The sequence below is a fragment of the Enhydra lutris genome, unplaced genomic scaffold (genome assembly GCF_002288905.1).
Source record: "Enhydra lutris kenyoni isolate GAN:26980312 unplaced genomic scaffold, ASM228890v2 scaffoldscaffold43, whole genome shotgun sequence".
In the NCBI taxonomy this organism is placed as follows: Eukaryota; Metazoa; Chordata; class Mammalia; order Carnivora; family Mustelidae; genus Enhydra; species Enhydra lutris.
Window position 1 is genome coordinate 10,612,801 of NW_019154127.1, and position 27,927 is coordinate 10,640,727.

The 27,927-nt window shown below is 46.1% G+C and overlaps 1 protein-coding gene across 1 annotated transcript in view; it reads right to left on the bottom strand.

Annotated features, from left to right (window-relative positions):
• The window catches only part of LOC111155672 (DS cell adhesion molecule), a 766,750-nt gene that overhangs the window by 133,757 nt on the left and 605,066 nt on the right, over nt 1–27,927 (bottom strand). The window contains exons 13-15 of the mRNA XM_022515961.1: nt 3,953–4,149; nt 2,804–2,900; nt 2,041–2,169 (exon numbers count right to left, since the gene is read on the bottom strand). Coding sequence (XP_022371669.1) covers nt 2,041–2,169; nt 2,804–2,900; nt 3,953–4,149 — 423 coding nt within the window. The remainder of the gene's footprint in view (nt 1–2,040; nt 2,170–2,803; nt 2,901–3,952; nt 4,150–27,927) is intronic.

The window sequence follows — 27,927 nt, forward strand, 5'->3', positions numbered from 1 at the left end:
AAAACAACGATGACAACAACCCGTGATCACAGAAACAACTGTCTGATGGCCCATGATGGCCCGGCCGGGAAAGAAAGCAGATGATGCTATAGGAAGGCGTGACGGAAGGCCTGGCCTCAGGGGTGGGCCAGACCTAACACGAGGGGGGGGGGTCCAGAGAGCAGTTGGAAGTAAGCGTAGGAGCCACAGGTTCCAGGGAAGGGGTGCTCTCGCCGGAGGGCAGCCTGTGGCCATTGAGGGACTCTTGTCCCAGGAAGAGGCTGTGGTGTCCCATTTCACAGCGGGGAATGCTGAGAGCAGAGGGCAGTGAAGGCACACTGCTGGTTAGAGACAGGCCTGGTTGTGGAACCAATGGACCATCACCAGCACCTGGAAACGGCCGATTCCCCTGAAGACAGGCAGGCACTGAACCGCTCCCCTGAGAGCCCCCCCCCCCCCAGGCACGCTCGCCTAGAGCACAGAGGCCAGCTATCCTGTGGTTACGCTCAGCCAGAGAGACTGTCAGGGGCCACCCTGCCTGGGGACTCTGCAGACTGTCCCCACGATGTGTGTCTGCCTTTCCCTGGAGTCCTCCTTGTTACCCTCCGTGTCTGGGCCATTCTCTGCTGAAATGCACTTGCCTCACCTAAGAAGTGTTTCCTTCACTTCAAGATGAGTGTCTCAGAAATTGGAATTCCTTGGCTCTTTCCTGGCTGCTGTGTCTACAACAAAGGCAGGTGTCCTCTCTTCCCTGTGGCCCCCAGGAGACCCCATGTGTCCTAGCTCCTGAAAGAGCCCCATTCGGGCCAGTGCTGTCTTCAGCTAGCTCACCGCCACCGCGTCCCCCGCCCCCAGCCCAGGCCGGCTGTCCCGTTCCCCGGTGACCGTGTTACTGGCAGCCCCTGGGCTCCTTGCTGGAGCTCCCGCAGGCCCGGTGGCTGCATGCTACTGGGGCCCTCCGTGGCTCGGGGCCAGCAAGCTGCTCTTCTGGGCATTCCCGACGCAGCTGCGTACGTTCTGCAAGACTCAAGGGCTGTTTCTAAAACCACCGACCACCGTTCTGGTGGGAAGCATGCTCACGTGTTGCTGCTGGGACTCCCCCTCAGCCGCCCCCTCCGGCCCCTGCCAGGCCCTTGCTCTGCCCCTCACACGCGGGTCTGGAAGCGTCCCTCACTCAGGGCCTGCCTCCGGCTGCCAAGCCTCATTCGCACTGCGGCCTCAGCCCAGACATCCTGAGTCGGTCAGCACTGTGCAAACCCGGTGCCACCTGGTCACGAACGGGAGCCCGGAAAGTGAAAAGTAAGGCTACGTGGGGGGTCTGTGAGGATTTTGTTAACCCTACACATGCTGGTGCTGCTCTGACGCCTACTCTCTTTTATAAGCCACAAAGTCCCAAGAGGAGGCCACAGTGGCAACTTTCTACCTCGGCCTGAGGGATCCTCAAGCTCCAAGGAATGCAGGCGTCATCACTCTAACCGGGGTTAACAGACACACCTGTCGTGGTCTACTTTATTTACGGCCCTTCTGGCCCCAGGGAAACCGACCTCGCTCTGAGCAGGAGCAGGTGCCCCTGGCCTATCCCTGAGACTCGTCCAGAGCCTCCCTGCAGGGTCCATGCGGGTCTCCACACAGAGCAGCTCTCCTGTCTCCGCACAGACCCGGCTTACGGACTCTGAGCACAGCGGACGTCCAGGCTCTAGACGGAAGTCCCTGTCTAGAGCAGCCCCCGGCTGGGGAAATGCGCCATGAAGGGGGTGGGGGCAGAAAACAGAACACGCCGCTTGCAGGTCAGTGGCAGTAAGGGTTCAGGTGGCGGGCGGGGAGCGAGCCTGGGGTCCGGAGGGAAAGGGGGGGGGCGGAGGTAGAGTCAGCCCCGCGCACAGACCCCACCCACCAAGGGACCTCGTGTGCTCTGAGCAAGGCAGGACAAACTGGTGAAAAGAGCATCTCTGGGTTTCCTCGAGTCGGGGTTTAGTCTTACAGGTAATCAGGAATAACCGAGGAAAACAATGAAAGGGTTTTTCAAAGTGGAAATAAAGCTGGAGGAAATAAAGGACTTACCTGATTTATTTTTGCATTCAATATCATAGCCCGTAATGGGGCTGTTGCCGTCAAACCCCATGGTCCACCTGAGGGTGATTGTGCGTGCCTTCACGTCTTTGATCTCAATTTCGGGAGGGTCTGGGGGCTCTGTGCAATCGACAGGAAAACCGGGCTTAGTTCAAACATGGCTCAGACAGACACGCAGGTGGAAACGCTGAGTACGGCTCAGAAGAGCTGTCAGCCTCCGACAGCGGCTGACACGCTTACTGGGAGTGCTTTTTTCCTAATTGCATTTTGGGGAGGAGAAATTCCACTTTCCCAAACAGCCCGGTGTTTACAGCAGGGTTATACGGCAGGCTTTGACGGCAGTGCCGGGCCCACGTGGGGTGTGGATTAAATGTCACTCCTCTGGTTTAGAATCCAGAACTCAAAAAAAAAATATTTTGGCTTCACATGTGAAGGTTTCCTTCTCCTTTGGATCGCCTAGCACAAGCATTCCCACTACTTGGCTAAGCAGGTGCACTCCTGCGTTCGTGCCTTCAATGGGACTGTGGGGTCATCTGGCCCAATTCCTTTCAAGACTCTGTTCCCCGTGTTTTGGGGGCTGCACCGTGACACGATCATACACACTGCCAAATACTGTTTTAACACCAACTTGGAACATATTCAAAATTTCCTGGGAGTCAGGAGGTGTTACATAGCCACACACAGAGGTCCGAGCCTGGGCATACACTTACTGTCCTAAAAGCGGTGTTTCCCCCCAGTTAGGTCTCCTTCCTACCTTGCACTGTGAGCTGAATTATTCCACGGTCCTCCCCATAAGAATTGATAGCATGACAGGAGAAGAATCCAGAATCTTCTCTAACAGTTGGCAAAATCTATGTGTAAAGCAGAAAGAAATCCATCTTATCCAGTAGCATGGAACCAGGACAACTAAAAGGGTTTTTGGCTGTAAAAAAATCTCTCCACTCCCACTCTTCCTACATCCCCAGCACACGTGCGCGCGCACACACACACACACACACACACAGACACACACACACACACACACACACACACATGCATGCAACCCTGAGAGCAAATGATCTCCGTGCGATTGTGATGGTGTAGATGGACAGGTTCAACGTACATCATCAATGCCAGTTGCCAGCTCATTAAACTGGACGTGTAATTTATGTAGGGGCCATGGTCAGGTAGATGTGTATTCCACAGACACATTTATTTTCTCGTGCTGTGCCTTTAGTACATCCAAAACAATGCTGCCTGAAGAAGCGGATCTGTAAATCCTGCGGTAGATGCCTGGTGCTGCAGGACCCTCGTTAGAGCTCTCTCTAGAAGGACCCCAGGACTGGAGTTGCCCCAAATCAGTGTCAGTGGTTCAAACATGGGGCGTTCTTTTTCCCCCGGTAGCTACAGAGCCTCTTCTCCCCCAACTACAAACACCACTCAGTTAATTACTGACAGTACTAAAAAATATAAGGGGCTATCATACTTTTTGTAGCTTTTGTGATCCTCTATGGAGGAATGAAGTTTTTATGTTGGATTTTTCCCAAAACAGCAAAACATATTTCCTTATAAAGCCCATCTAACTTCTGTTTCTACAGGACGTTAAAACGGGGGCACAGCGTAGGAGGTCATTTCTCCAGTATAAACTGTCATTAAGAGACTCAATTCACCCCATTTTTTTTTATTACAGTTGGGTTCCCTGGCATGTTCGTCATCATTCTATTCATAATACTTAAGGTCAAACCCTATTTTTGCAGGCGACTCAGTAATGTCGCTGTAAGGAAAGGGAGAGAAATGGTGCACTTCAGTAAGTCCTGAAAGACTACTTGCTGTCTTCCACCCGTGTGCCCCCACTTAGATGAAAGGACAGGATTATCCCGCCGGTGAAGGTGGACTCTGATCTGTCGCGTTCACCGTGTTTTACCTGCAGAGTGGAGATCACCTCCTCGCCCACCTCCTTGGTGGACACGAGGTAACGGGCCATCTCGGGGTTAATGATCCGGTCCTCCTTCTCCCAGCGGACTATGATGGGCTTCTCACCGTGGGCCGCGCAGCTCATTTCTTTCTTCTGACCCTGAGTGGCCAGGGTTGTGTTTGGATAGGACGTTATCATCGCAGGAACTGAAAACCCAAGAGGGACACGACTTACTTGGCAAAGAGGCATTCCTGATTTCCCCACCGTAACACTCGGTGAAATCATGCTTAACAAGGGGTTTCTTTAGAAATACAATGTATTCAAGAAACTGTGGAGCAAAAATCATGAACAGAAGAGAATGGGGAGGTGCCAGAAAAATGAAACCTGAGGAAATGAACCGTCAGCTCGCTCATTTAGAAGCTGCTGCAGGATTTCATATGGGGTGGGGGGGGGGTCTCAGAGCATAGCCCATGTCCCCTCGGACACAAAGGGAAATGATTTTACTTCTCAATACACTGGAGAGGGGCCTTCCATTAGAGGACAGTTTCTAACTACCATTTTCAACTCTGGAACTCTGAAATCTTACTAATCAACCTAGGTTGGGGTCCTGATCACTGCCAACCACTCTCTGAGGTGGCTTCTAGCTAGCTCATCTCCCACAGTTGTTAGGAACTGTCACGGTCACCAGGAGACCTCAGACCCACGCCTCTCCCACCACCTGACAGGGAATCTCATCCCCAGTTCACCAAGAACATAGAAAGCTTTATTTGTGAACTTCTCAGGTTACCCCCTCCCACCTCAAAATTAACCTAAAGACCTCCATTCTTGGCACCATGCTGGGTGACTTAAGACCCTGTTCCCATTTTGCACACCAGCTAGAAATGCAGGGCAGCACAGAACGTGCATCGTTTTGAATGCACGCTGAGCTTATAAGAGAGCGAGAGAAATCCCTGGAGCTGGGGACAGAAGGGGACGTTGAAAGACCAGAAGTATTAGGATCCTGACTACCTGAGAGGCAGGGAGTTAAAAGTGGGCCCTTCAAACCAGGTTCCTCAAAGGGCTCTACCTTCAGAGCAAGTAACTGTAACAATGACAAGAGCCACACAGGCTCTTGTGTGGCAAAGTGAGAAGGGAACTGCCTTGGCTCGTGTTATGAATGAGGGAAACAAGTCACCCCTGAGAATCCATAGCTGGTTTGACTCTACGTGGGTTTGGAGCTGGAGTCATGCTGAGGGGCTGAGGTGCTAGTGACCCTACTTTGGCCACAGGCCTGAAGATCCTAGCACAAGAAACACAAACACGGTCCAGAGGGAGGCTCCATCGCAGTTTCCCCAGATAAGCCTCTGCTGAACTTGAGCTAACAAACCAGAAGTATGAAACAGGTGAGACAACGACCCACCGTCACTGAGAACCAGCCCAAGCATGTCTGATGCTAGACTGATCAGACACAGACTATAAAACAGTTACATACAGAATGTGTAAGGATTTAAAACAAAACAAAACAAAACAAAACAAAACACACAGAGAAAGGGAAAAATACACTCTGAAAAAAGGACCAGGAGGCTTGAAAAACAACCAAATAAAGCTATATTTTTATATGGTTTTGGCCTCATTTCTACCATCATGGGGAGAAAGGCCCTTCCTCCTTTCTAAGGTCAAGCTCACATTGAGTACTTTGTTGGCCACCTCAGAAGCCCTCCACTGCTCCTTGGGCAGGTGACCAGAGAACAACTGTGTCTTCTTTTCATACTGGCAGTACTGAGTCCCGTCTTCCCCTACAGCGCACCGAGGTGGTTTGAGATGTACCACAATGTGTAAAAAGTCTCCCAGTTCTGTAGCCTGGATGCCCATAGAAGAGCCCACCCTCAGTCAGCCGGTGTGTGGCAGAGAGGCAGAGGCACGGAGTGAACAGCACTGCGAGTCCCTAGTTTTAGCCACAGCTGCGGTGAGATCCCTTCTCTAGCACATGTGTGTGGGAGCCAGCCTGCCTCGTGAGCCCGGGCCTTCCGTCCTGATCACTCACTTCCTCCAGCCAATTCCAGAGAAAATTGAATTTTTCTCAACAGCTTTATTGAGGATTAACTTACCTACCATAAAAATCACCTGCTTTAAGTGTACAACTGAATGGGGTTTCTATTTTTTTTTTATTCAAAAATATTTTTTTAAATTTCTTTTCAGTGTACCAGAATTCATTGTTTAGGCACCACACCCAGTGCTCCATGCAATACATGCCCTCCATAATACCCACCACCAGGCTCACTCAAAACCCTCACCCTCTCCCCTTTAAAACCCTCAGATTGTTTCTCAGAGTCCACAGTCTCTCATGGTTCGTCTCCCCCTCCAGTTTCCCCCAACTCCCTTCTCCTCTCCATCTCCCCATGTCCTCCGTGTTATTCCTTATGCTCCACAAGTAAGTGAAACCATATGATATTGACTCTCTCTGCTTGACTTATTTTGCTCAGCATAATCTCCTCCAGTCCCGTCCATGTTGATACAAAAGTTGGGTATTCATCCTTTCTAACAGAGGCATAGTACTCCAGTGTACTCTACAGTGTACATGGATTTTTTTCGTTTCCTAGGACAGCTGTAACTGACCACCAGGAGCTGGGGGCTTTCAATAGCAGAAATCTGTTCTCTCACAGGTCTGGAGGCCAGGCCAAGATCAAAGGGCTGACAGGGCTACACTCCTTCTCAAGTTCTAGGGAAGAATCTTTCCTTGCCTCTTCTGGCTTTTGGAGGCCCCTCTGCTCCTTGGCTTGTGACCGTATCACTCTCATGTCTGCCCCCATTTTTCTGCCCCTATTTCCTATCATGTTCCTCCTTGAGGGTTTTGCTCTATCTTCATGTGGATTTCTTGAAAGGACACCAGTCACTAGATTTAGGACCCACCCTCAAACATTGTGATGTCATCTTAATTAATTAAGATACCTTCAAATAACTTATTTCTACATGAAGTCATGTTCTGAGGTTCAGGTGAGTATAAATTTTGGAGGGCAACACAAGTATATTTACATTATCCAACACACACACACACACACACACACACACACACACACACACACACACACAGTAACAGCCCAACACAAGTATACAGAGTTGTATAATTATTACCACAAGAAGTTTCAGAACATTTCCATGACCTTGAAAGGACTTCCCACCCCCACCCACTTATAGTCCTTTCCTACCCCAGTCCCAGGCAATCGCCAATTGACATTCATCCTTCTAGATTGGTCTTTTCTGGACATTTCCTGTACATGGGATCCCGCAGTAGGTACACTTCCATGTCTAACTTTATGGCCTTTTCTCACTGAGCATATTTTCCAGGTTCATCCATTCTATAGTGTGTACCAGTTCTTTGTTCCTCTTTGTTGCTGAGGAACATTACATTGCATAGGATTTCCACATTCGGTTCACTCATCCACCGTTGGTACACATTGGCATTGTTTCCACTTTGGGGATATTATGGACAATGCTGCTATCAACATTTGGGTGCGGGTTCTTGCAAGGACCTATGGTTTCACTTTTCCCAGGTAGGTCCCTAGGAGGAACTGCTGGGTCACATGGAAATTCTGTTTAACATTTTGAGAAACTGCCACACTGTCATTCTAAATGGCTTCACCATTTTCCTGACGTCTGTCAGAAGACAGCACAGAAGAGGAAAGGGGGAGGAGTGGTTAGGATTCAGTTTATGATGCAAGACAGGAATGTTCCCCTTCAACCACATGCAGGGCAAAGCTGGGAGGTGAGTGCCAGCTTGATACTCACTGGCTGGAGAAACCCCAGTGGCCAATACAGTGCTGCCCTGCAGAGGACCTGAGGGTCCTGAAGAAGCTGTCAGCTGCCGGGAGAGGTCGACATGTGCCACCTTAGAGAGTTAAGCAAATACAGAGGCTGAAGCTCCTCCTTCTCTGAGATCAGGCAGAAGGCAGAAGGCTTCCTGTGGCAGCCTGTGCAGCAGCATGAGAAAGGGGCTGCTGAGCTCTGAGTCTGGGACACCAGATGGGGACCTTTGCAACCTATTCCACTTCTCCATCCCACTGAGGGAAGGACTGATGCCCCAGGAGTTCAATGGCCCCCTTAGCTGGTCCCAATACTCACCAGATGAGGGACCCTACCCAGAAAGGAGGCTGAATGGGCACTCCACTGGGAGGGGCCAAAGGGAGACATGGCATCCTTCTCCAAGGATGTCCTCCGTAGGAGAGGAGGCCATAGGGAGGCTCTGGGGGAACAAGGAGCAGAGCAGACCATCCCCCCGTATCAGATACTGTTGCTTGCAACTTTGCACGCTCCACCATCAGAGGGTTCTGAATATTACCGAAAACCTTTGAATAGCAGGCATGGAACTTAAACATCTGGTGTGGAAGAACCAAGAGGCAACTGAACAGGAGCACTGAATATGTGTGCCCCAGGGGCAGTGGGGGCACATCTGCTTTCTTGCATGGAGCCTTGTGTGTGATCCCGCCCTGTCCGGTGCACTGTGATGCGTGCTCATTATGGTATTGGGGACTACTTCCCTGAACATAGTTATGGGGAGAGGCTGAACCAGCCTGTGTCTCCTTATCACTTTCCCTTGAAACAGAAAGTGGGAATTGTCTTTAGAGTGTGGCATGATTTCAGCAAACCTCAACCACAGAAAACATCTATGGGAACTTCTCCAGGGGAAAAAATGAAGCAATCATAAATAGTGTCTAAGAACTCCTAAATAGCCCTAAGATAGTTACAAAATGAAAACATTCTAGCAGTGGGAGAAAGCTCTAGATGCTCTAAGTCTTTTCTTGTTTATATGAAGGACAGAGGAGTATGGTTAAATGGTTTTCCTGCCTGAGCAGCAGATTGTCCTCGTTGAGCCACCGAGAAGCTGAAGTGAGAGAAGATGGCGGAACAGCACACACCTCAAGATCATGGTGGCCACAGCCACTTGGGGTTGGTAAACACAGTGTGCCTTCTCCCCTCACCCTGTACTCAACATTCCCCACGTGCAGAAGACTGTCATCATGGGTTTTCAAATGATGATCCTCAAACCACTGAAAAAAATGTTAAATTGGTCTGGTGTGGTTTGTTGACTAAGAGACGGAACTATTTCTTTTTTTTTCCTTATTATTCCTTAAGATTTCTTTCCAGAATTGCTAGTGAAAAACATCTTATGTGTCCAGGAGGGTAGGAGAAGTTAGTTGTGTGAACATTTTATTCATGGGAAGGTAAGGATGGACTCAAAATCTCTCTGTAAACATCACTTGATGTCATCCCTTGAAAATATACCAGAAGGAAGGTGGAAGTGCTACTTTCCCCCAAGAGATTTGGAGGAAGAATCAGGGGCACCTGTTGAATTCTGGTCATGCTAGCGGTGAATGGACTCTTGGCACAATGTCCTCAGTGGTGGAGGACTGGCTACTTAGGATACATTCAGGTATGTTCAGTTTGTTAAGTTGGGGTCTTTCCTACTGGTGAAAAATTCTTTTCCATGGTAACTGTAAACTCCATATTTGTGTATAGTATAAAATTACTTAGAAATCTGAAATGCAGTGGAATTTCTATTTTTTTTCAAAGATTTTATCTATCTATTTGACACAGAGAGAGAGAGATCACAAGTAGGCAGAGAGGCAAGCAGAGAGAGGGGGAAGCAGGCTCCCCGCTGAGCAGAGAGCCCAATATGGGGCTCGATCCCAGGACCCTGAGATCATGACCTGAGTTGAAGGCAGAGGCTTAACCCACTGAGCCACCCAGGTGCCCCTGGAGTTTCTATTTTTAAAAACTATGTTTTAAGGAGCTAAATTATTTGAGAATCTCCTAAGATGTTTTCTTCTTCTACTACAATTACTTGATCTTCTAAAGATAGGAACTGGTTGCCTATTGTAAGATTCACTGGAAAAAACCGAGGGCAAAAAGTGTGGATGAAAATAGGAAAAAAAAAATTCAAGTATCCAAGATAGGGGCAGTCTCTGTTATATTTAGTCCATAATTGTCAACTTATTGTTATAGAAGACCCTAGGAGCAAAATATTTATGCTTTCACTGGGATGTATATCGATGTGTAGATTTACCTGAGTTTAAAGTGAGGAGTCACTCTCCTGATTTGCCTCCACTGGGTCTGTGATGATGATCATGGACGTCACTCTAACCGATATTGAAAAATGGAAGTGTCTGGGGTGAGGGAGTAAGCCAAGGAGTACCGGGGGACATGTGTAATGCTGACTGCTGGCTTCTGCTTTCTAAACCCGATGCGTGGTGGAGACCCTAGCAGATATGCCCTGGGCTGCAGGGATTTGGGGTCTTGGATGGCCTTGCCTGGCAACTCAGGGAGACACTGGTGGAGTTGTGTAGAATTGACTGGCAGGGACCTGTGGGACTTAGGAGTTAATGAGTCAGTGTATGCTCCACTTTTGTAGACACTACGCATCAGGCTTGGTTTATTGTCTTGTGGATAGTCTGGATTTAAGAAAGGGATGGAGAAAAAGTTAATAACAAGACAAAGTGTCTGAAGCTATTGCATTTTATGTAGCTCCAAGTATTGAGACACGATTCTTCTAGTATGCAAGATTTAGCAAAGGAGTCTGGTTCATCTGATTCAGCAAACAATTCATTCACACTATTGATAAAGGAATGACATTGCCTAATTAGTCTTCCTGTTTCACTTCCATCTTCCCTGTTACTCCAAACAAAAGCACTGAATGACCTTCGTGTTGGAACAACACTGATTCAGAACAGCAGCCATATGGTGGTTCCAGACAAGAGAGTTCGTACAAAGGCAACTGAAGTATTTTATGAGAAGAAATTTGCTCTACAGAAACGACAGTGCTGAATATGATATATTTTATTATTATTTGTACATGTTTTTAGAGATCTGGTGGTTAAATGTTTCCTAGCATACTGTTGGATGTATGCAGAAAAATTTGCAAACCAGGAATAAAATAACAAGAACATCATTAAAAAACTGAGGCTCCAGCAGCCAAAATGGACGAGGTGGTTTTTGGGGGGAAAGCTCCCCACTCGTTATGCTTCCATGTGGGGGGATCGTTGATGAAAACAACACTCCTGACCCCACTCCTGAATGGAAAGGAAGTGACTAGCCTAACTTGAGAGGCGGAGAGGAACTGCTAAGTGTGACCAGTCCCTTCCAGTTATCTGTTGGCAGAGGACACATGTTCTGATCTACAAACTTCCTGTAATGAAAGAGGTTGTGTCCAAGCAAGATGTGTATATGTCTCCAGCTCTGGCAGAGACTGGGTAGACTGAGTGTAGCATCTGCAAGCACACATTCTCCAGAAAGCCAAGATCAAACCATCCTACTCCTGTTCCTATCTCTTGCTCAATTCGGACTCAGGGGTATTATTATGAGGCCCAGTAGTATGGACTGTGGACTGAGCAGAAATTTCCAGTTGCCTCTGGAAGCCCATTTTCCCTCTTTCCCCAGCTTTTAACAAGGGACATTATTAAAAATACACCTGAATAAAAGAATGTGTTTCCAAGTTTTTCCTACAGTTGGGTATTGCCAGTTCAAGGCAATGATGCATCTAAGTCTCCTCGGAGACGAGCTTTGCTGGTTGGAATCCCTTTGGGCTTTCTCTGTTTCCTCCTGTTCCAGCCTGACATCAGGATCTAATACTTGGAGTGCTAGCTGTTATCTCGAGCCATGAGATGATTCTGGAGATAGGAGCCTGGGTCCCTGATGACACAATGAAGCTATCATGCCCAAGCCGGCCTACCTCACTCCAGAAAACATTTATATGAGAAAGAATTATAAATCATTATATTTATTAATTATTATTATTTTGGGTTTTTCCACAATAGGAGAAGAAGAACTATTTTTGAGCTGACCTTAATCCTAGGTCTTGGCTCTTTGGGGGGAATATGGCAGATGTTCCATTTTGAAAGCAAACAAACAACATAATTTCTATTGGATGGCTTTGCAGAGAAAGATGTACTGTACAGCACGTATAGTTTCCAAACCAACCACCAGTTTCAAAATCGTTGTTATAGGTTGGGTTATCATCAGCCAGTACCACCTGGTGTTGCACAGGCTGAGGGTGACTCTCAGATGCGCTCCTTGCTCACAGTGTGGCCCTAGTCACTCATCCGCTCTGTGCCTCAGTTTTGTTTTTGTCACAGGGAGAAGATTATTGTTGAGAGGATTAACAAAGCCGGCCCGCAGCACAGAGTTGGTGCCATAAAAGCATAGACTGATGGCTTCTCCATGCCTCTGGTGGCAGGCACTTACTTCTTCATGCCCTGAAGGGGGAGAGGTCTTCAGATGAGAAATGGATGCGGACTTTCATTTGGGGTCTGTGGTCTGCTCAGGATTTGGGGCACATCTCCTTCCTAAAGCTTCTTTCCAAAGACACTTTCGGCTCAGGCTCAAATCCAGTAACCAAGATTCTTCTTCTCACAAGAACGAAGTGCTAAGTCACGATAATTAAAGATCCCGCAGCCGCCAAATGTGACCTTGCAAAACTGAGAACAAATCTGTTGTGCATCCAAGAAGCATATACTTACTTTTCATTCTTCCTCTCAGAGCTGGGAAACATGAGTCAGAAACTGTGAAACTCACATAGGATTGAGCATTGAAACGTGACCCCCTGGTCTCTCCAGTCGGGGGCCTGATTCCTGCAGCTCCCTGAGCAGAGCACAGGATGCAGGAGCTCTGGTGGCCGAGCTGGGTTCTAGAAATCAGTCCATGCTAGTGCCTCACAGTGTCAGGGGCATGTAAGCCCTACAATGGGGAGTGTTTGCTGCCAGACAGGAGGAAGAAGTTTGCAAAATGGCAGAGAATGAAAACAGAGAGATTTCCCGTGAGGACACGGCAAGTCAAGGGTATTTTGTCATTTCTTCTTCTTCTTCTTAGGAGAGTGAACCAATTCTGAAATAATGGGTTTCTGTCCTACCTTATAAGCTGCTATGCAGGGGAGGAAAGGCACTCTGAAGATTGCTGTTACCAGAAGGTAATTTCCTATTTCTTTAAAACAATCCACTGAAAGAATGTACTATTGCTCCCTAAGAAAAAATGCAGCATTGCTTTGAGGACATGTTTTCTGTTCTTTCCTTGTCCTAATAAAGAAAAGCTTAATTGCATTCCACCTGGGAGCCATGCCTTGCCGAAATCATCACCCTCTGGCTTGTTTGTGGTTTGTCCATCTTACTCTGCAAAAGATGTTTCTTTTTCTACTCACATTTCTCCTTTGGAAGAGTGTCCCACCAAAACAGGTATTTTGGGTCTTGTGAATAAACTCAGTATTTGGTCAGAAATGTTCTGACCCAGCCCACATTCTCCTATCCCACCCAATTATTTGTAGCCCTGTAAAGAAATGGTCAAAAAGACTTTTTAAAAATGGATCATTATCATGGCTCTTTGCAATGCTAATGTTTGAAGTATGACCTTTCCACCTGTCATGGTCATGGTTGCTGAGAGATGACAACATGTCAGCAGAGCAGTGCTTTTTGCAAGGATTTCTGAAGCGTAACAAATGGAGGGGGTAATTTAGCAGGGACTGGTACCAAGCAGAGGCAGTGGGAGCAAAGGAAATCTAGACTAAGAGAGCTCTTGTTCAGAGACTGTGTGCTCTGTGCTTCTCCTGCAAAGTTACTCATTAAGCAAGGTGCCATTTGACACCATGATGCATTGGTTTATCAGTGTCCATCACAAACCGTGGTATCACCTAACAACATCTCAATCTTCCGGAAATTTGCATTCTTATGACACAAGGAAGTACCCTCTGACCTACTTTCTTGCAGCAGAAAGATGCAGGGGTGTACTGGAGCCCCTGTCAGCAGCCAGGGAAAGAGGTACACCCTGCAGCTCAACTCACACTCGTGGGATGTGACCTACTTAACCTGAAATTGACAATGGTGGGAGGATTTACACCACCGACATTGGCAAACACTAGAAATCAGGGCTCTCTCCCCTGCCTCCACCTCCAACAGCTTTTGCTGTTTTACACTGACCAGAAGACCGCCTCGAGGAGTGAGTCACCATATTGATGCTTTTCAGGAGTGTTCCCACAATACAGGGACACTGAGGAGGTGGTGAGTTGACCGAGAGCATTAGCTAATCTTATTCATAACAGTAAATCCTCCGGATATGAACTGCACATCACTGTGTGCTTGACAGGTGATTCAGCAAAGAGTCGATGCATATGTTGCTTTCTCAACTCAGGGATACAGGAGGGTGGACATTTCTATTAATAAACTGCTGATATTCAAGATTAGTTGCAAACATTACTCTCCTCTTTTAATGGCACAAAATGCATTCTAATACATTTTTATTTCTTTTCTTCCTCCTCAGCTCTGCTGAAACTAGCACTGAAAAAGAAACAAAACAAAACACCAAGCAGCCTGGATAATCTCTAACCAGACAACCTGCCCGTCATGATCATCTGGCTCGATTCCTTCCTTTTACGGAGAAGAAAGAGAAAACCAGAATAGAGAAGTGGGTGTCAAAGGCTTGGAGAGGAGTCAACCAGGATATGACTTAAAAGAGTCCTATTCTCAAACCAACATTACCATTGTCAGTAGTGACCCCAGTAAAGAGTGGCCAAACTTCCTGGGTGCCTAGAACTCTCCAAAATTGAGCAGGAAAGCCCTGCCTCCTGCTCCTGATGGGGGAGTCCCTTGGTCCTTCACTTAGTCCAAACAGAGGCGGCAGTAGAGGGTGTGGTCCAAGAATGAGGCAACAAGGCTGGAAAACAGAGGCAGGGACAAAGGGTGCGAGAACCATGGAGGCGGATATTCTCAGACAAGATGAAGACATATCTCAAGCCCACTTCTTCAAGTACCTTTTTTTTTTTTTTTGAGAGACAGGAAGTGTGAATTTTGGGGGGTGGGGCGGAGAGAGAGGGAGAGAGAATCTTAAGCAGACTTGGTGCTGAGCACCGAGCCCAGCACAGGGCTCGGTCTCACAACCCTGAGATCATAACCTGGGTCTAAATCAAGACTTTGACGCTCTATTGACTGAGCCACCCAGGCGCCCCTCTAAGTACTTTTTTTTTTTTTTAAATCCCCCTCCAACATTGACTGGGAAAAATTTCAAGCATATGGAAAGTTGAACAGCCATATACCCACTGCCTGGATTCCACAATGAATATTTCATGCACAGATTTGAATCTAAATTTATTTCAGTGTTACCTCATCAGCAAATCAAAACTTACTGAATACAGAATTTTCATTATTTTATTTTAAAATAGACTGGGTGAAAACATGAATCAGTGAGCGTCTCAAAGATCACCAAGACATTAAGGGACTAAGATGGCGGCCCCCTTCTTGAATTCTGCTGCTCGGGACGGAAACCCATTGCGCGTGCCTTACTCTGGACTCTGCAGATGTGATGGGGTGTCTGGTGCTGCTCTCACAAATGTCATATCAGAGGGTGAAGTGTGAAGGGGATTAGGAACAAAGAGCCTGAGCCCCAACCTCACACCATCCAGGACAGGGAGTGGGCAAGACCACTGTCCTGATTCCTAGGGGGGCTGAATGGGACGGGACACTCTCAACCTGGGCTGCATCTCAGAAGCTGTAATCACCTGGTTAGTGATTAGACCAACCGAGGCGTGGTCTCTGGGGGTGGGGCTCAGGAATGGCTCTCTTTGAAGCTCTCCAAGTGATCCTAATATACAGCTTGGGCGTCAACAACTCTATGGGGTGATCTCCTGGGCCATTGATAGCTTGAATGCTCCTTCACTTTCTCTGTCTTTTTCCTTCCCACTCTGTCCCTTTATTCCCTTTCTCTTCTTCCTTCCTTAATTTTTCCCCTTCTTCTCTCTCTCTCTTTCTCTCACAATTCAGCAACAACAATAGGAATAACAATAACAACAATAGCTAACTTACTTGAGTGCGGACTCTGTGCTGGAAACTTTCTCATATGCCCCACATATATTTCACCCATAAAACAACCTGAGGAATAGACCTCCTGACCCTAGAGAGTTGACCCAGGACCTACTGATAAATTCCACTTTAAATAGATTCTATGTTTTGCTACAAATATATGTGAGAGATGTAGAAATAATATTTTTAGCAGATTCATTGGATTTAAAATTTATATTAACATATGCCCATGCAGATGATCTAAGGCAACCAGGCAATAAATACTTATCTTGAATTGGGGAAAAATAAAGAACAGAGTGTAGGTAAATGCTAGGATTCATTTAATATCTGGCATATTCTCCCCTTTTGCCTTATTTATAATCAAAGATCAGAGAACTAGAGGGTTTAAGACTGACTACTTTGGAACACATGCCTTTTATTCCATTTTCCTACCCCTAATTCAAAGATCTATCTCATCGTGTAGGATTTTTTTTTCTTAAAAAATATCTTCCTACAAAAATTTTTAAAATTTAAATTCAATTAACATACATGCATGCCAATGTTCATAGCAGCAATGTCCACCTCTTGTAAGATTTTTAAAACATCCATTTCACCGTAAAAGTACTGCATCAACATTATCTTCTAACATGAACAGTTTTCCCTACCCTGCCCTCCCTGGAATTCTTCTTCTTCCTCATTTTTTTAAGGGTCTTCATTTATTTTTGGGAGAGAGAGAGAGAGAGAGAAAGAGAGAGCACAAGCAGTGGAAGGGCCAGAGGGAGAAGCAGGCTCCTCATTGAGCAGGAAACCGGATCTGGGGCTCGATCTCAGGACCCTGGGATTATGACCTGAGCTGAAGGCAGACACCTAACAGACTGAGCTGCCCCTTCCCTAGAATCCTTAATGCCATTTACCCATACTAAAAGAAGATCAGGGAAGGGAAGTAATAAGCCTAGAGCCATGCAACCAGGAAGTAAATGGAAAATCTAGAAGGAAGGAGATCGTAGATCTCCTGAATCCAAGTGCAAAACCTCTTTGCCCAACCATAGTGGAGGACCAGATGCTGGTCCACCTCAGAACACAGGGCATGGGGCAGCCTAAGTACACTCCTGGACCTGGGGCTTGCTCCATTTGGGGAGACTCCCCAAGACATCTCTGATGGCCCCAATTCCTCTGCTGCAAAATAACATCCCTCCTGTAAGCCTGCTGCATATTTGAGACTGCTTGGCAGGACCGGCTACGTGATTTCTGGACCCAGAGCAAAACAAAAATGTGGGGCCCTTTCTCCACATCCTCTCCAACACATGTTGTTTCCTGTCTTGCTAATTTTGGCCATTCTAACTGGTGTAAGGTGGTATCTCAATGTGGTTTTAATTTGAAGTAACAGCCCAACACAAGTATACAGAGTTGTATAATTATTACCACAAGAAGTTTCAGAACATTTCCATGACCTTGAAAGGACTTCCCACCCCCACCCACTTATAGTCCTTTCCTACCCCAGTCCCAGGCAATCGCCAATTGACATTCATCCTTCTAGATTGGTCTTTTCTGGACATTTCCTGTACATGGGATCCCGCAGTAGGTACACTTCCATGTCTAACTTTATGGCCTTTTCTCACTGAGCATATTTTCCAGGTTCATCCATTCTATAGTGTGTACCAGTTCTTTGTTCCTCTTTGTTGCTGAGGAACATTACATTGCATAGGATTTCCACATTCGGTTCACTCATCCACCGTTGGTACACATTGGCATTGTTTCCACTTTGGGGATATTATGGACAATGCTGCTATCAACATTTGGGTGCGGGTTCTTGCAAGGACCTATGGTTTCACTTTTCCCAGGTAGGTCCCTAGGAGGAACTGCTGGGTCACATGGAAATTCTGTTTAACATTTTGAGAAACTGCCACACTGTCATTCTAAATGGCTTCACCATTTTCCTGACGTCTGTCAGAAGACAGCACAGAAGAGGAAAGGGGGAGGAGTGGTTAGGATTCAGTTTATGATGCAAGACAGGAATGTTCCCCTTCAACCACATGCAGGGCAAAGCTGGGAGGTGAGTGCCAGCTTGATACTCACTGGCTGGAGAAACCCCAGTGGCCAATACAGTGCTGCCCTGCAGAGGACCTGAGGGTCCTGAAGAAGCTGTCAGCTGCCGGGAGAGGTCGACATGTGCCACCTTAGAGAGTTAAGCAAATACAGAGGCTGAAGCTCCTCCTTCTCTGAGATCAGGCAGAAGGCAGAAGGCTTCCTGTGGCAGCCTGTGCAGCAGCATGAGAAAGGGGCTGCTGAGCTCTGAGTCTGGGACACCAGATGGGGACCTTTGCAACCTATTCCACTTCTCCATCCCACTGAGGGAAGGACTGATGCCCCAGGAGTTCAATGGCCCCCTTAGCTGGTCCCAATACTCACCAGATGAGGGACCCTACCCAGAAAGGAGGCTGAATGGGCACTCCACTGGGAGGGGCCAAAGGGAGACATGGCATCCTTCTCCAAGGATGTCCTCCGTAGGAGAGGAGGCCATAGGGAGGCTCTGGGGGAACAAGGAGCAGAGCAGACCATCCCCCCGTATCAGATACTGTTGCTTGCAACTTTGCACGCTCCACCATCAGAGGGTTCTGAATATTACCGAAAACCTTTGAATAGCAGGCATGGAACTTAAACATCTGGTGTGGAAGAACCAAGAGGCAACTGAACAGGAGCACTGAATATGTGTGCCCCAGGGGCAGTGGGGGCACATCTGCTTTCTTGCATGGAGCCTTGTGTGTGATCCCGCCCTGTCCGGTGCACTGTGATGCGTGCTCATTATGGTATTGGGGACTACTTCCCTGAACATAGTTATGGGGAGAGGCTGAACCAGCCTGTGTCTCCTTATCACTTTCCCTTGAAACAGAAAGTGGGAATTGTCTTTAGAGTGTGGCATGATTTCAGCAAACCTCAACCACAGAAAACATCTATGGGAACTTCTCCAGGGGAAAAAATGAAGCAATCATAAATAGTGTCTAAGAACTCCTAAATAGCCCTAAGATAGTTACAAAATGAAAACATTCTAGCAGTGGGAGAAAGCTCTAGATGCTCTAAGTCTTTTCTTGTTTATATGAAGGACAGAGGAGTATGGTTAAATGGTTTTCCTGCCTGAGCAGCAGATTGTCCTCGTTGAGCCACCGAGAAGCTGAAGTGAGAGAAGATGGCGGAACAGCACACACCTCAAGATCATGGTGGCCACAGCCACTTGGGGTTGGTAAACACAGTGTGCCTTCTCCCCTCACCCTGTACTCAACATTCCCCACGTGCAGAAGACTGTCATCATGGGTTTTCAAATGATGATCCTCAAACCACTGAAAAAAATGTTAAATTGGTCTGGTGTGGTTTGTTGACTAAGAGACGGAACTATTTCTTTTTTTTTCCTTATTATTCCTTAAGATTTCTTTCCAGAATTGCTAGTGAAAAACATCTTATGTGTCCAGGAGGGTAGGAGAAGTTAGTTGTGTGAACATTTTATTCATGGGAAGGTAAGGATGGACTCAAAATCTCTCTGTAAACATCACTTGATGTCATCCCTTGAAAATATACCAGAAGGAAGGTGGAAGTGCTACTTTCCCCCAAGAGATTTGGAGGAAGAATCAGGGGCACCTGTTGAATTCTGGTCATGCTAGCGGTGAATGGACTCTTGGCACAATGTCCTCAGTGGTGGAGGACTGGCTACTTAGGATACATTCAGGTATGTTCAGTTTGTTAAGTTGGGGTCTTTCCTACTGGTGAAAAATTCTTTTCCATGGTAACTGTAAACTCCATATTTGTGTATAGTATAAAATTACTTAGAAATCTGAAATGCAGTGGAATTTCTATTTTTTTTCAAAGATTTTATCTATCTATTTGACACAGAGAGAGAGAGATCACAAGTAGGCAGAGAGGCAAGCAGAGAGAGGGGGAAGCAGGCTCCCCGCTGAGCAGAGAGCCCAATATGGGGCTCGATCCCAGGACCCTGAGATCATGACCTGAGTTGAAGGCAGAGGCTTAACCCACTGAGCCACCCAGGTGCCCCTGGAGTTTCTATTTTTAAAAACTATGTTTTAAGGAGCTAAATTATTTGAGAATCTCCTAAGATGTTTTCTTCTTCTACTACAATTACTTGATCTTCTAAAGATAGGAACTGGTTGCCTATTGTAAGATTCACTGGAAAAAACCGAGGGCAAAAAGTGTGGATGAAAATAGGAAAAAAAAAATTCAAGTATCCAAGATAGGGGCAGTCTCTGTTATATTTAGTCCATAATTGTCAACTTATTGTTATAGAAGACCCTAGGAGCAAAATATTTATGCTTTCACTGGGATGTATATCGATGTGTAGATTTACCTGAGTTTAAAGTGAGGAGTCACTCTCCTGATTTGCCTCCACTGGGTCTGTGATGATGATCATGGACGTCACTCTAACCGATATTGAAAAATGGAAGTGTCTGGGGTGAGGGAGTAAGCCAAGGAGTACCGGGGGACATGTGTAATGCTGACTGCTGGCTTCTGCTTTCTAAACCCGATGCGTGGTGGAGACCCTAGCAGATATGCCCTGGGCTGCAGGGATTTGGGGTCTTGGATGGCCTTGCCTGGCAACTCAGGGAGACACTGGTGGAGTTGTGTAGAATTGACTGGCAGGGACCTGTGGGACTTAGGAGTTAATGAGTCAGTGTATGCTCCACTTTTGTAGACACTACGCATCAGGCTTGGTTTATTGTCTTGTGGATAGTCTGGATTTAAGAAAGGGATGGAGAAAAAGTTAATAACAAGACAAAGTGTCTGAAGCTATTGCATTTTATGTAGCTCCAAGTATTGAGACACGATTCTTCTAGTATGCAAGATTTAGCAAAGGAGTCTGGTTCATCTGATTCAGCAAACAATTCATTCACACTATTGATAAAGGAATGACATTGCCTAATTAGTCTTCCTGTTTCACTTCCATCTTCCCTGTTACTCCAAACAAAAGCACTGAATGACCTTCGTGTTGGAACAACACTGATTCAGAACAGCAGCCATATGGTGGTTCCAGACAAGAGAGTTCGTACAAAGGCAACTGAAGTATTTTATGAGAAGAAATTTGCTCTACAGAAACGACAGTGCTGAATATGATATATTTTATTATTATTTGTACATGTTTTTAGAGATCTGGTGGTTAAATGTTTCCTAGCATACTGTTGGATGTATGCAGAAAAATTTGCAAACCAGGAATAAAATAACAAGAACATCATTAAAAAACTGAGGCTCCAGCAGCCAAAATGGACGAGGTGGTTTTTGGGGGGAAAGCTCCCCACTCGTTATGCTTCCATGTGGGGGGATCGTTGATGAAAACAACACTCCTGACCCCACTCCTGAATGGAAAGGAAGTGACTAGCCTAACTTGAGAGGCGGAGAGGAACTGCTAAGTGTGACCAGTCCCTTCCAGTTATCTGTTGGCAGAGGACACATGTTCTGATCTACAAACTTCCTGTAATGAAAGAGGTTGTGTCCAAGCAAGATGTGTATATGTCTCCAGCTCTGGCAGAGACTGGGTAGACTGAGTGTAGCATCTGCAAGCACACATTCTCCAGAAAGCCAAGATCAAACCATCCTACTCCTGTTCCTATCTCTTGCTCAATTCGGACTCAGGGGTATTATTATGAGGCCCAGTAGTATGGACTGTGGACTGAGCAGAAATTTCCAGTTGCCTCTGGAAGCCCATTTTCCCTCTTTCCCCAGCTTTTAACAAGGGACATTATTAAAAATACACCTGAATAAAAGAATGTGTTTCCAAGTTTTTCCTACAGTTGGGTATTGCCAGTTCAAGGCAATGATGCATCTAAGTCTCCTCGGAGACGAGCTTTGCTGGTTGGAATCCCTTTGGGCTTTCTCTGTTTCCTCCTGTTCCAGCCTGACATCAGGATCTAATACTTGGAGTGCTAGCTGTTATCTCGAGCCATGAGATGATTCTGGAGATAGGAGCCTGGGTCCCTGATGACACAATGAAGCTATCATGCCCAAGCCGGCCTACCTCACTCCAGAAAACATTTATATGAGAAAGAATTATAAATCATTATATTTATTAATTATTATTATTTTGGGTTTTTCCACAATAGGAGAAGAAGAACTATTTTTGAGCTGACCTTAATCCTAGGTCTTGGCTCTTTGGGGGGAATATGGCAGATGTTCCATTTTGAAAGCAAACAAACAACATAATTTCTATTGGATGGCTTTGCAGAGAAAGATGTACTGTACAGCACGTATAGTTTCCAAACCAACCACCAGTTTCAAAATCGTTGTTATAGGTTGGGTTATCATCAGCCAGTACCACCTGGTGTTGCACAGGCTGAGGGTGACTCTCAGATGCGCTCCTTGCTCACAGTGTGGCCCTAGTCACTCATCCGCTCTGTGCCTCAGTTTTGTTTTTGTCACAGGGAGAAGATTATTGTTGAGAGGATTAACAAAGCCGGCCCGCAGCACAGAGTTGGTGCCATAAAAGCATAGACTGATGGCTTCTCCATGCCTCTGGTGGCAGGCACTTACTTCTTCATGCCCTGAAGGGGGAGAGGTCTTCAGATGAGAAATGGATGCGGACTTTCATTTGGGGTCTGTGGTCTGCTCAGGATTTGGGGCACATCTCCTTCCTAAAGCTTCTTTCCAAAGACACTTTCGGCTCAGGCTCAAATCCAGTAACCAAGATTCTTCTTCTCACAAGAACGAAGTGCTAAGTCACGATAATTAAAGATCCCGCAGCCGCCAAATGTGACCTTGCAAAACTGAGAACAAATCTGTTGTGCATCCAAGAAGCATATACTTACTTTTCATTCTTCCTCTCAGAGCTGGGAAACATGAGTCAGAAACTGTGAAACTCACATAGGATTGAGCATTGAAACGTGACCCCCTGGTCTCTCCAGTCGGGGGCCTGATTCCTGCAGCTCCCTGAGCAGAGCACAGGATGCAGGAGCTCTGGTGGCCGAGCTGGGTTCTAGAAATCAGTCCATGCTAGTGCCTCACAGTGTCAGGGGCATGTAAGCCCTACAATGGGGAGTGTTTGCTGCCAGACAGGAGGAAGAAGTTTGCAAAATGGCAGAGAATGAAAACAGAGAGATTTCCCGTGAGGACACGGCAAGTCAAGGGTATTTTGTCATTTCTTCTTCTTCTTCTTAGGAGAGTGAACCAATTCTGAAATAATGGGTTTCTGTCCTACCTTATAAGCTGCTATGCAGGGGAGGAAAGGCACTCTGAAGATTGCTGTTACCAGAAGGTAATTTCCTATTTCTTTAAAACAATCCACTGAAAGAATGTACTATTGCTCCCTAAGAAAAAATGCAGCATTGCTTTGAGGACATGTTTTCTGTTCTTTCCTTGTCCTAATAAAGAAAAGCTTAATTGCATTCCACCTGGGAGCCATGCCTTGCCGAAATCATCACCCTCTGGCTTGTTTGTGGTTTGTCCATCTTACTCTGCAAAAGATGTTTCTTTTTCTACTCACATTTCTCCTTTGGAAGAGTGTCCCACCAAAACAGGTATTTTGGGTCTTGTGAATAAACTCAGTATTTGGTCAGAAATGTTCTGACCCAGCCCACATTCTCCTATCCCACCCAATTATTTGTAGCCCTGTAAAGAAATGGTCAAAAAGACTTTTTAAAAATGGATCATTATCATGGCTCTTTGCAATGCTAATGTTTGAAGTATGACCTTTCCACCTGTCATGGTCATGGTTGCTGAGAGATGACAACATGTCAGCAGAGCAGTGCTTTTTGCAAGGATTTCTGAAGCGTAACAAATGGAGGGGGTAATTTAGCAGGGACTGGTACCAAGCAGAGGCAGTGGGAGCAAAGGAAATCTAGACTAAGAGAGCTCTTGTTCAGAGACTGTGTGCTCTGTGCTTCTCCTGCAAAGTTACTCATTAAGCAAGGTGCCATTTGACACCATGATGCATTGGTTTATCAGTGTCCATCACAAACCGTGGTATCACCTAACAACATCTCAATCTTCCGGAAATTTGCATTCTTATGACACAAGGAAGTACCCTCTGACCTACTTTCTTGCAGCAGAAAGATGCAGGGGTGTACTGGAGCCCCTGTCAGCAGCCAGGGAAAGAGGTACACCCTGCAGCTCAACTCACACTCGTGGGATGTGACCTACTTAACCTGAAATTGACAATGGTGGGAGGATTTACACCACCGACATTGGCAAACACTAGAAATCAGGGCTCTCTCCCCTGCCTCCACCTCCAACAGCTTTTGCTGTTTTACACTGACCAGAAGACCGCCTCGAGGAGTGAGTCACCATATTGATGCTTTTCAGGAGTGTTCCCACAATACAGGGACACTGAGGAGGTGGTGAGTTGACCGAGAGCATTAGCTAATCTTATTCATAACAGTAAATCCTCCGGATATGAACTGCACATCACTGTGTGCTTGACAGGTGATTCAGCAAAGAGTCGATGCATATGTTGCTTTCTCAACTCAGGGATACAGGAGGGTGGACATTTCTATTAATAAACTGCTGATATTCAAGATTAGTTGCAAACATTACTCTCCTCTTTTAATGGCACAAAATGCATTCTAATACATTTTTATTTCTTTTCTTCCTCCTCAGCTCTGCTGAAACTAGCACTGAAAAAGAAACAAAACAAAACACCAAGCAGCCTGGATAATCTCTAACCAGACAACCTGCCCGTCATGATCATCTGGCTCGATTCCTTCCTTTTACGGAGAAGAAAGAGAAAACCAGAATAGAGAAGTGGGTGTCAAAGGCTTGGAGAGGAGTCAACCAGGATATGACTTAAAAGAGTCCTATTCTCAAACCAACATTACCATTGTCAGTAGTGACCCCAGTAAAGAGTGGCCAAACTTCCTGGGTGCCTAGAACTCTCCAAAATTGAGCAGGAAAGCCCTGCCTCCTGCTCCTGATGGGGGAGTCCCTTGGTCCTTCACTTAGTCCAAACAGAGGCGGCAGTAGAGGGTGTGGTCCAAGAATGAGGCAACAAGGCTGGAAAACAGAGGCAGGGACAAAGGGTGCGAGAACCATGGAGGCGGATATTCTCAGACAAGATGAAGACATATCTCAAGCCCACTTCTTCAAGTACCTTTTTTTTTTTTTTTGAGAGACAGGAAGTGTGAATTTTGGGGGGTGGGGCGGAGAGAGAGGGAGAGAGAATCTTAAGCAGACTTGGTGCTGAGCACCGAGCCCAGCACAGGGCTCGGTCTCACAACCCTGAGATCATAACCTGGGTCTAAATCAAGACTTTGACGCTCTATTGACTGAGCCACCCAGGCGCCCCTCTAAGTACTTTTTTTTTTTTTTAAATCCCCCTCCAACATTGACTGGGAAAAATTTCAAGCATATGGAAAGTTGAACAGCCATATACCCACTGCCTGGATTCCACAATGAATATTTCATGCACAGATTTGAATCTAAATTTATTTCAGTGTTACCTCATCAGCAAATCAAAACTTACTGAATACAGAATTTTCATTATTTTATTTTAAAATAGACTGGGTGAAAACATGAATCAGTGAGCGTCTCAAAGATCACCAAGACATTAAGGGACTAAGATGGCGGCCCCCTTCTTGAATTCTGCTGCTCGGGACGGAAACCCATTGCGCGTGCCTTACTCTGGACTCTGCAGATGTGATGGGGTGTCTGGTGCTGCTCTCACAAATGTCATATCAGAGGGTGAAGTGTGAAGGGGATTAGGAACAAAGAGCCTGAGCCCCAACCTCACACCATCCAGGACAGGGAGTGGGCAAGACCACTGTCCTGATTCCTAGGGGGGCTGAATGGGACGGGACACTCTCAACCTGGGCTGCATCTCAGAAGCTGTAATCACCTGGTTAGTGATTAGACCAACCGAGGCGTGGTCTCTGGGGGTGGGGCTCAGGAATGGCTCTCTTTGAAGCTCTCCAAGTGATCCTAATATACAGCTTGGGCGTCAACAACTCTATGGGGTGATCTCCTGGGCCATTGATAGCTTGAATGCTCCTTCACTTTCTCTGTCTTTTTCCTTCCCACTCTGTCCCTTTATTCCCTTTCTCTTCTTCCTTCCTTAATTTTTCCCCTTCTTCTCTCTCTCTCTTTCTCTCACAATTCAGCAACAACAATAGGAATAACAATAACAACAATAGCTAACTTACTTGAGTGCGGACTCTGTGCTGGAAACTTTCTCATATGCCCCACATATATTTCACCCATAAAACAACCTGAGGAATAGACCTCCTGACCCTAGAGAGTTGACCCAGGACCTACTGATAAATTCCACTTTAAATAGATTCTATGTTTTGCTACAAATATATGTGAGAGATGTAGAAATAATATTTTTAGCAGATTCATTGGATTTAAAATTTATATTAACATATGCCCATGCAGATGATCTAAGGCAACCAGGCAATAAATACTTATCTTGAATTGGGGAAAAATAAAGAACAGAGTGTAGGTAAATGCTAGGATTCATTTAATATCTGGCATATTCTCCCCTTTTGCCTTATTTATAATCAAAGATCAGAGAACTAGAGGGTTTAAGACTGACTACTTTGGAACACATGCCTTTTATTCCATTTTCCTACCCCTAATTCAAAGATCTATCTCATCGTGTAGGATTTTTTTTTCTTAAAAAATATCTTCCTACAAAAATTTTTAAAATTTAAATTCAATTAACATACATGCATGCCAATGTTCATAGCAGCAATGTCCACCTCTTGTAAGATTTTTAAAACATCCATTTCACCGTAAAAGTACTGCATCAACATTATCTTCTAACATGAACAGTTTTCCCTACCCTGCCCTCCCTGGAATTCTTCTTCTTCCTCATTTTTTTAAGGGTCTTCATTTATTTTTGGGAGAGAGAGAGAGAGAGAGAAAGAGAGAGCACAAGCAGTGGAAGGGCCAGAGGGAGAAGCAGGCTCCTCATTGAGCAGGAAACCGGATCTGGGGCTCGATCTCAGGACCCTGGGATTATGACCTGAGCTGAAGGCAGACACCTAACAGACTGAGCTGCCCCTTCCCTAGAATCCTTAATGCCATTTACCCATACTAAAAGAAGATCAGGGAAGGGAAGTAATAAGCCTAGAGCCATGCAACCAGGAAGTAAATGGAAAATCTAGAAGGAAGGAGATCGTAGATCTCCTGAATCCAAGTGCAAAACCTCTTTGCCCAACCATAGTGGAGGACCAGATGCTGGTCCACCTCAGAACACAGGGCATGGGGCAGCCTAAGTACACTCCTGGACCTGGGGCTTGCTCCATTTGGGGAGACTCCCCAAGACATCTCTGATGGCCCCAATTCCTCTGCTGCAAAATAACATCCCTCCTGTAAGCCTGCTGCATATTTGAGACTGCTTGGCAGGACCGGCTACGTGATTTCTGGACCCAGAGCAAAACAAAAATGTGGGGCCCTTTCTCCACATCCTCTCCAACACATGTTGTTTCCTGTCTTGCTAATTTTGGCCATTCTAACTGGTGTAAGGTGGTATCTCAATGTGGTTTTAATTTGAATCTCCCTGATGGCTAGTGATGATGAACACTTTTTCATGTGTCTGATAGCCATTTGTATGTCTTCATTGGAGAAGTGTCTGTTCATGTCTTCTGCCCATTTTTTGATATGATTGTCTGTTTTGTGTGTGTTGAGTTTGAGAAGTTCTTTATAGATCCTGGATATCAGCCTTTTGTCTGTACTGTAATTTGCAAATATCTCCCATTCCATGGGTTTCCTCTTTGTTTTGTTGACTGTTTCCTTTGCTGTGCAGAAGCTTTTGATCTTACACAGTTGGTGGGAATGCAGTTGGTGCAGCAACTTTGGAGAACAGTGTGGAGATCCCTCAAGAAATTAAAAACAGAGCTTCCTTATGACCCTGCAATTGCACTACTGGGTATTTACTCCAAAGATACAGATATAGTGAAAAGAAGGGCCATCTGTACCCCAATGTTTATAGCAGCAATGGCCTTGGTTGCCAAACAGTGGAAAGAGCCAAGATGCCCTTCAACGGACGAATGGATAAGGAAGATGTGGTCCATATACACTATGGAGTATTATGCCTCCATCAGAAAGGATAAATACCCAACTTTTGTAGCAACATGGATGGGACTGGAAGAGACTATGCTGAGTGAAATAAGTCAAGCAGAGAGAGTCAATTATCATATGGTTTCACTTATTTGTGGAGTATACAAATAACATGGAGGACATAGGGAGATGGAGAGGAGAAGGGAGTTG